The 10,000-nt window shown below is 35.9% G+C and overlaps 1 protein-coding gene across 1 annotated transcript in view; it reads left to right on the forward strand.

Moving 5' to 3' along the window:
* Nucleotides 1-10,000, forward strand: part of LOC136828835 (coiled-coil domain-containing protein 170) — a 108,591-nt gene that overhangs the window by 12,921 nt on the left and 85,670 nt on the right. Inside the window, exons 7-10 of the mRNA XM_067087103.1 lie at nt 205-372; nt 7,679-7,823; nt 8,198-8,370; nt 9,864-10,000. The exon at nt 9,864-10,000 is cut by the window's right edge and continues 64 nt beyond it. Coding sequence (XP_066943204.1) covers nt 205-372; nt 7,679-7,823; nt 8,198-8,370; nt 9,864-10,000 — 623 coding nt within the window. The remainder of the gene's footprint in view (nt 1-204; nt 373-7,678; nt 7,824-8,197; nt 8,371-9,863) is intronic.

Raw genomic sequence — 10,000 nt, forward strand, 5'->3', positions numbered from 1 at the left:
TGAGAATGATTTTGTCAACTGAAGCATGATTGTTGAGCCATTAGTTAACTTTTTCCAGTTAATACATATTTTGCCGTAAATCCACATCCACACAATATTGATCAAAGAAAAAAGTGTAAAATTATTCGTGTATTTAACTCATTGAGAACAAACGAAAGATAAAAAGAGAAAGTTTCCACTCGTGACTCAATTGTTTGTTCGAAGGAATGCGCGCACTTGCGCAGCGAAGTGGTGCAGGCAACGGAAAGCCAGCAGCAGCTCGACAGCGAAGCAGCCGCCGCCAGACAGACTGTCACGCGACTCGTGAGTGAACTGGATGACGAGAAGAAGACGGTCGATGAGCAAAAAGCGGCTCTCCTCGATTACAGCAAGGTAAAGAAGCTGAAATTACCTTTAAAATGGCGACGCTATAAGCACTCTAGTATTTAGTACTATTTGTTATGCTCAAAAACTGTACTTTCTCACGTCAGAACGTCCATAGCTATGAATTGAATACTCCTACCTGAGGTCATAGAATTATGTAACAGTTAGTGATATTGGAATCATTTCTTTCTTGTGAAAGTACATTTTAAAGGAATAGATCTCAGTTGAGGTCGCTGCAGATAATAGGCTATGTATAACATTCCCAAGATAATATTATTGAAAATTTTGCCAGTCGTAACTGCTTTTACTCATTACTTCAAGTAAAACCATAGCACAAATGTTCTGATAGCAGGTACGATACAATATCCAGTCTTAAATTTTGTTTTTTTCCATTCTTTCTTGTACATGATGTCTATTTTTCTCGCTTCACAGATTTTTCAGTATTATTCTTTTCGCGTTATTCTTTTCATATTTGTATATGATTATTGAAGAATGAAAGAAGTAGATTAATTCAGGTACAATATCATGACAAGAAAGATGAGTATGCACCGAAGAACAGAGATGCTGTCCGAAGTGAATGCAATCTTGGGTCAGTGGTGTGAGTAATTCGAAGATTTTTTTGAATGCGAAAGGTAGAAGAGAGGCTGAGTTTAATGACACAGGCTTGGAGAAGGAAAGTGTAAGATTGGGAATTCTGGTGGACATGCCTGCTAGTGCTATAAGAACAGCAATTTAGGGGTTGATTGGCAAGAAAGACACCGGTAGCTGATAGCACTACAGATGAGATGCTGCAGGAGATTGGTAATTGTGTGAAGGAGAGGCTCACCTGGGTTTGTAAGGTTTGTCTGGATGAGGGAAAGACGCTGAAGGAATGTGTAAAAGTAATCAGGAATGAAACTGCTTAATGGACAAGGGATAAGGTTTGGTAAGATTTTAGTGAAGAAAGTAAGGCAAATGACAGAATTGACAAAAGGGGAAGAGTGCAGGTATTTACAAGGGAAAATGGCGTGTGGATTAGATTTTTGTAATGAAACTAGTATTTTGTAATGAAATAGAAAAAGTATTGGGATTATACAGACCAGAAAAAGCTCATAAGAGTATTAAACTGTTAAACCTAATTATGCTCCACAGTAAGAAACGTAACTAACTACGAGTGATTTAAAGCTTTTGCATTTGAGGTGAAGTGTATTGAAACATGTAGATGCGAGAGTTACTGGTTTGGTGTAAAAGTGGGTCTGAGGTAAGAGTGCATTATGTTTCTGAAGCTATCCATCATTCAGTACTTATGGAGGGAATGATTCATGAACTTAAATAAAGGATATTTGATGATTGCAAAGTTGCAGGATAAGGTAATGAATCATGAATGCAACGTGCGATGGTTACAGTTTAATGAGTAGATGAAAACCAGGAAGCTGGGGCAATATTATTATTATTATTATTATTATTATTATTATTATTATTATTATTATTATTATTATTATTATTATTATTAAAATAGTTTAACTAGACCATTGAGCTGATTATCAGCTCTCTCAGTCCAGGCCCGAAGGATTTTTTTTATTTAATTCAATAAGGTTTATTTACAAACATCGCAATTTTCATTTACACAATAATTTTTACAGTAATATTTGTTAATACATAATAATTCGAGTTTAACTAAAGAGTTTAAAAGACTTCTTCCATAAATCTATCTGTTACAATTGATTTTAGTTTGTCACCATAAATGGATTTTAGGAGCCATCTGCAATAATTTATTTTACCTTTGAGAAAACTAAAGGTTTCTATTTCATTAAAGTTTTTAACTCTACTTATCCATATACAATAAAGATAGTTCCGATTAGAATGAAATGGAATACCAGTTCTAGGTCATAGGCCAAGCACAGGGACTAATAAAAAAAAGGAATGATAAAAATCAGAATAAGTTCATTTTTTTAATAAATATTTTTTTCATTAAATTTCCTAAGGGTTTTTGTATTTTCATTGTTTACTTTTTATATTTCATCAATAAAATTATATTTTTCACGAATATTAAAATTGGAATGATTGAAAATGTTGGAGATTCTGATAAAACTTCACCGATCGATTTATTTCCGAAATTTGATAACCGCTGTTGGTTATATTTTAGATACTCAAAACACTTTTGGCTGTTATTATCACTTTGCATTCTGAGCGTTCGGGAGGAGGGTTAGGTGGGCTGTTCATTAAGTGTCCATGTGTCAAACGAGTAGGGCCTATTCGAAGACACGCCAGAATTACTTGTGTGTGTCTCTCTCTCCGATATGGTGAACTCCATTTTCCAAAACTTGGTTTTATTTGTGTTAATTTATTATTTTCAGATTCTTCATTCCATAAATTTTGCCATTTATTTACAATACTTGTTTTTATACATGTTGTATAGTCACTAATAGGGATGTTTTCATTTGTTCTTATCATATGGACTGCTTCCTTAGCTGCTTAATCGGCCTATCTGTTTCCTTTAATCCCTACATGGGCCGGGATCCAACATATTTCTATATTTTTTCCATTATTATATAACTTATTGAGTGAAAACTTAATCTGACGAACAGGGATATTGTTAGGGGTGCAACTCTGAATGGCTTCTATAGAGCTTCTTGAGTCGCTAAAAATCACAAATTTAGTGAAGGTTACTTCCTTAATAATGTTGATGGCTGATGTGATTGCACAACTCTGCTGTGAAGACCTAGTCACAGTCAGGTAGAGAGAACTGATATGATTTGTTTTGGGGTATTGCTGCATCTCCTACTTCATATTGTGATTTAGACCCATCTGTGTATACTGCGTAATGTGGACCGTTTCGTCTTATATGGTCTACTATTATGTTGTCTATTGTGTGCCGTGGTATGTAAGTAACTTTTTGATAAATATTTCAAATGCGTGCAGGTTTTTATTTTATTCATAGACCAATGGGGTGGTAATTTTACTGTAAAAGGTACTTGTATATTTATATTCAGTGCGTCAAATAATCTATTAGCTCTAAATGGGAAAGGTGGTGAATGATTGTTTATAAATATATCTCTTACATCAAACAGTCTTTTTGTAGGTGGATCACTTGTCTTGATTCTTAATGCACTTTTCATTGTTATTAACTCTGTGGAGCGACAGCGGCAGTTCGCTACATTCAAGTTGTACAGAGGAGACTGGTGAGGATCTAAATGCTCCTGTGAATATTCTTAGTCCTTCATTGTGAATTGGATCTCATATTTTCAGTGCTGCTTCTGACGCTGAACCATATATTTCACTTCCGTGATCAGTGATTGATAACACTGTTGCTTTATACAGTATAATAAGAGTGTGTCTATCAGCTCCCCAATTTGTGTGATAGTTCTTTAATTAGATTTAGCGCCCTTTTGCATTTTGATTTTATGTAAGTTATATGGGCTTTCCAATTCAGGTATGCATCAAATGTGAATCCTAAAAATTTTGCAGTTTGGCTAATTGATATATTATGGTTTCTGATTTTCATTTCTATTTCTTCACCTTTTTTCCAATTGTTATTTTGATAAAACATGACAGCTTGAGTTTTTTATACGGAAAACCTAAAGCCTACAGATGAGGTCCATTCATCTATTTTTATTATGGTTTTATTAATAATTCCTTCTGCATGTTTTGTGCTTGATGCTGTATATGGCAAAATCATCATACAAAGGTTACCTTTAATTCCGACCGGTAGCATGTTAGGGGCCGTTCAAAAATTACATAACACCTTATGGGTGAGAGGGGGGTATGATAAAGTGTTATGAATATAACAGTGGGGGGAGGGGTTTACAGCCATGAGTTACATAAATTTTCAGATTTTTTTCCTTTGTTTGTTTTGAAAAGATGTAAATGCAGAAGGACAAAAGAGAGATAGCAAAGATTCTGCAACAGACTTCTATTATATTTTAAAATGTGGAGAATATGGTATTCAACTTCTTTTTTTTTTTTTGCATAATTATGTTTAAAAAATATCACAAACTCAACCCTTGTTTGTACTTCAGCATTTTCTAAGCTCCGACATTCTCTACTTAATGCATAAATATGACTTAGAAAAATATCACAAATTAAATTAATCCTCTTCTAAACATGGCATAAGAGAACATTTTCATTTCAAATTTATCTGTGATTCTTTAATATCACAACATGAAAGTACCAAGAAAAATCTGAAGGTAATAATTTCCAGGTATTAGGCAAGGCTTTAATATATTATTGCATTAAAAAAAGGGAAACACTAATTCGGTGGGCGGGGGGGAGGGGGGTTACTAGCTGGTATTACATAATTTTCTAAGGGGGCGTCTGGACATGTGTTATGAGGCGTGACGAGGGAGGAGGGGGATATCATTAATTGCCAATGTAAACAGACTATCACTAAGGACGCTTCCTTGTGGGCCTCCATTTTCAAGTGGGAATGTTTTTAAAAAAAAATCTATTCTCACTTGAAAATTGCCATCAGTCATAAAGGTTTTAATAAATTTAGGAAGATGGCCACGTATATTAGTATTACGTAATATTTTTAATATTACGTACCTCCATGTAGTGTCGTACGCCTTTTGAATGTCACAAAAGACAGCTACTCTAATTTGCTTTCTTTCAAATCTTCTAAAGTGGTCTTCCAAATTGGATAGAGAACCTAACGTAGATCAGTTACATTGTGAACCAAACTGGGAAGGACTCAGAATTTTATTTTCACGAATGTGCAACATAAGTCGTGCATTTACCATTTTCTCCAACAACTTCCATAAACAACTTGCTAAAGAAATTGGTCTTTAATTATTCACATTACTAGAATCCTTTCCAAATTTGGGTATAGGAATTAATATCGCATTTCGCCATTCATCCGGAAACAAGTTTCGGAGCCATAAATGATCCTAAAATTTTAATAAGTATGATTTTGCCAGAGGTGCTCGGTGGCAGATCTTTTCGAAGCAAATATCATCACCTCCAGGAGTAGATTTATTACTGTTCAAGAGAGCATAATCCAACTTTTCCATACTGAATTTCTTATAATATATATCTTCCTTTGTCTCAAAATTAAGTATCATAGATTTAGCTTTTTTTTTTAAATGTTTGTCGAAATTTTGGTCACTGCTTCATTTTGGCAAAAACTTTCCCCAAATATGTTGCTATTTCGAAGGGATCTAAAATTTTTTTGCCATTATCTAATATAGCTTGTCTGGGTGGTCTAATGTTTGTTCCATTTATTTTTCGGAATTTTTCCCATACTTTTTGAATTGATTGATGTCTCGCTTGTTATTTCTGATACATAGGGCCTCCAAGATGTTATTTTACCTTTTATGACTTCCTTTCTAAATTTGGCTGATATTTTATTATATCAAGGTTTTAGTCCATTTATTTCTAATAGTATCATTGTCACATTTAATATGTTATGTTTTCATCTAGGAATGGTTTGGATTTATTTATTCTATTGTTTAGAGTATCTAATCATCTTGCTAAAAAGTGTTTTTCTCGTACTAATTCAGATAGATCATGACCACCAGGAGACTTTATGTTTTTTATTATGAGGTTTTGAATGAGTTATAGCTTTGTCTGCGGCGTTTTTCATGAAAGATACAAAGAATTCGTTTGCTCATTATGATTTTCTCAAATAATCATTTGGCGGTATATTTCTGGTATGCAAGTTAAAAATTTTGCGTGTTATAATGTGGAGAGTATAATTTTGGCTGGGGCAATAAAGGTTTATGCAGCCAGTGGAAGAAAGGAAGTGGTTGATTTCTATATATATTTAGAATTGAATATAAAAAGTGCTGGCAAAATGTAAGAAGAGGTGAGTCACACACACTGGTGAGGCAAAGGATGAAGAGCAAGAGACCGCAGAGAGACTTGAAGCACCTGCTCAAGCGAAGGTGGGAATGTAAGACAGGATTGTTGAGCCAATTCTCCTGTATAAAAGAGAAGTGTGGCTGTTCAAAGCATATGAAAGAAAATGAGAGTGATACGTGTCAAGTTTCAGAGAAGTGGTAACTATAGAGGATGGATCAAGTAGTTTGAGATGGAGTGATTATGAGGAAATAATGACAGACAGTAGTGTGAATATTTTAGAAGTGCTGGAGGGAGGAGGAGGAGGAGGAGGAGGAGAGGGGGCCTAGAAAATTTGGATAGATAGATGGAAAAGGTATTGGAAAGGATATTCCTTAATATCAAAAGAGCGAGAATTCGGGGAAGATGGGGGTAAATACCGCATTGCGTTTAGTGGACTTCCTGCACCGTTGATGAGCATTCTGTGTAGGTTACAAAGCTGCTAATGTTGTGAAAGTTTTCTGCATTTGAGGTTCCTTCATGACTCGGCAAAGGTAGTATGAATGTAGCAGTGGCCTTTGTGCTTTTCCGGTTTCTCTATTGTATGTATGTGTTAAAATAAGAAATGTAGACATTCAGTAAAGGTGTAGCCGTTGAAGTTGGTGTTTGAGGGATTTTGCTTAATCGGAGACCATAAAGGACGATGCGCTGACGAAAAGATGTATTTAAATAAGTCGGAATTTTGGGGGGAAGGAGAAAAAGAGACCGAGAATGCGTTGGTTAGATGGTGTGGAAGAGGTGTTGAAACGAAGAGGCCTTGATATCCGAGGGGCCCGAGAGTGCATGCAAGGCAAAGTTTAGAGGCACAATATATGCGAAAGGAACGGGCTCTTGTCAACACACTGCTGATGAGCCTTCTGTGTAAGCATCTCAACCAGTTGATTTTACCAAAGGTTTGACTCAGGGTTCATCTGTGTTTCAACTGTTAAATAAGGAATACATTTTTTATTGTCTCTGGGATCCACCCCATTAGGAAAAATGACTCACGATATATAATAGATATATAATATATATATATATATATATATATATATATATATATATATATATATATATATATATATATATATATATATATATATATATATATATATAAGGAATAGGTAGACCAGCACTTGAGGAAACATTCTTTATTGCTACTAGTTTCGAGGTTCTAACATACTTATCATCAGGCATCTAAAACTAACAAATGAATACAATGTTATTTTTAGATGCCTGATGATGGGGTATGTTAGAACCTCGAAACTAGTCGCAACAAAGAATGTTTCCTTAAGTACTGGTCTACCTATTCCTTATTCGACTCCGCTTTCCACGGAATTCTTCTGTTGCATCTGTGTGTGTGTGTGTATATATATATATATATATATATATATATATATATATATATATATATATATATATATACTGTATATATATTTCACATCAATACGCACACCATGCACACTTTGTCCGAAGGCCATCTATGCAGGCTGATGACAGTCATTTCGTTGTGTGAGAGCAGGAAACTGAAGACCTTAGGACGAAGTTACGAGCGGTTGAGGAGGAGGTGAAGAGCGTTCGGGAGCGCCTTCACAACACCAATAAGTCTTACAACGCTACGCTTGAGGAACTCCATAACACTGAGAAGCAACTCCAGATGGCGAAAGGTCAGCTCTCTCTCTCTCTCTCTCTCTCTCTCTCTCTCTCTCTCTCTCTCTCTCTGCTTGTTATGTAAGTTCTTGAATTTTTGTGTGGAACAACGAAATATTCCAGTTTCAAATGATAATTATAGGTAGCGAGTTTATGCCAAAGCTTTCGCTCTCTCTTTTAGACAATCATGAGCGAGCCAATGCTCAAATATTTAATGTTTCTAAAACTTATTCTCTCTTGACAACTACCCTTCTTATTTAAAAGTTTCTCAAATGATCACTGGCACCTATGAACATTAACAATGAATACAGTATTAAATATCAAATAACCCTACCCAACATCATTATGTAAGTCATATTTAACCATTATCTTTATTCATATTTTTTCCCAGACGAATTATCCGTATCCGACCACCGCCGTCAGCAGAGTGACGTCGAAACCCGTGGCGTCCTGACCACCGTGTCTGCTCTGTTGTCGTCTCCCGAGAATCGAATTCCGCCTGAACTTCAACCCATTACCGACCGCATTCAAACACTCGTCAGCGCCAACCGCGAGGCTGCTGAGGTAAAGTTCACACACATATATATATTCTTTCTTTCTTTTTCTAATTCGATGGTCTTATTAGCCAGACTAGACACGTGAAGGCAATGGAGAGGGCAAGGAAGAGGGGCGTAAAGCCGAAGGAAGTATGCCCTGAGGCGACGCACTTGTGATAAAGATGAAAAGAGCAAAGCGTGAGTTCAATTGCGCAGGACGGGCGGTCTTCGTGCATGTTTAGATTAAGTATTCAATATGATTAGGTTTTGGTTACCACGTTACTTATTTAGAATAGAACAGAATAGTATGTAGAATTTTAGGCCAAATGCCCAGCGCTGGGACCTATGGGGTCATTCAGCGCTGAAAGGAAAATTGACAGTAAGGTTTCAAAGGCGTAACGGAAGGAAAACCTCGCATTTGCACTGTGAAACAATTGTTAGAGAGAGTGGATAGTCAGATGGGAGAAAGAGAATATGAATGGAGGTACAGTTAAAGGAATGAAAGAGGCTGCAGCTAGGGGCCGAAAGGACACTGCAAAGACCCTTAAGCAATACTTATAGAGGCTACATTGCACCAAGTGAGGGCTTCTTATTCAGGTTATTGTTATTATTATTGTCCTTTTATTGACTAGCACATGGATCTAGTGATACCTGGAGAGAATGGCCGCATGAAATTGGTTATATGTATACCATTATTATATATATATATATATATATATATATATATATATATATATATATATATATATATATTATATATATATATAATTTCTGTGGCACTCACTGATACTGAACTATTCGTTGCAGAGCAGACAAAATCACAAGTTCATCAGTAGGCAAAAATCAACATCAATGACAATGGGACCGTTAGTAAAACTCTCCTCATCTTTCATTTGGTTTCACCTTTTTACTTTTAGCTGGGTCGAGGAAGCTATAATTTGCAAGTCTTCAGACTCAGCTGTCACAGTTTTAATCCAAGTGCATTCAGTTCTAAAAATCGACAACTATTATCACCCACTACTGTCTGTTATTCGCTTATTTTATTTTGCTGATTTTTTTTTAATGATACATTTATCTTGATTATCTTTTGGGCAGCTTATCTGCCTTACATCTGTGTGGTTGGTTTAAGACCTGTTGCTATTGTAGGCTAGGAAATTAGGAGTTTTTATCAGTGTTAAAGCGTTGAACATTAGACTTGAAAATTGTTAAAAGTCATTTGCAATGACAACGACATGTCGAGATGTTAAAAGAGACTAATGAAGGTCTTTATACGTGAATGAAACAAGGTGAGGCAACCAGGTATATGTGCAGGCAAGTCAGGAGAGTCTAATATTTAGAGTTAAGAATGAGATACTGTTTCTGTAGGCTTGTATTAATCACTGACAATAATGTACTTTATAAGTGCATCATATGTTGCTGCGGATGTTTGTACTGATACATATAAGTGAGAATACAGCTCAGTCAGTTTATATTAACGGTTTCCATTCTCATTTTATGTCACCCCGCCCCCTCTCATTTTAGCACATAGAACGGTTAACGACTCAAGTAACGAGCCTGGGAGAACAGGCGAGAAGACAGTCGGAGCTGTACGAGACAGCTGTCAAGAGGGGACGCCAAACCGAGGCCGACTACCACTCTCTGACGTCACGATGCCGCCA

The sequence above is a fragment of the Macrobrachium rosenbergii genome, chromosome 3 (genome assembly GCF_040412425.1).
Source record: "Macrobrachium rosenbergii isolate ZJJX-2024 chromosome 3, ASM4041242v1, whole genome shotgun sequence".
Taxonomy (NCBI): domain Eukaryota; kingdom Metazoa; phylum Arthropoda; class Malacostraca; order Decapoda; family Palaemonidae; genus Macrobrachium; species Macrobrachium rosenbergii.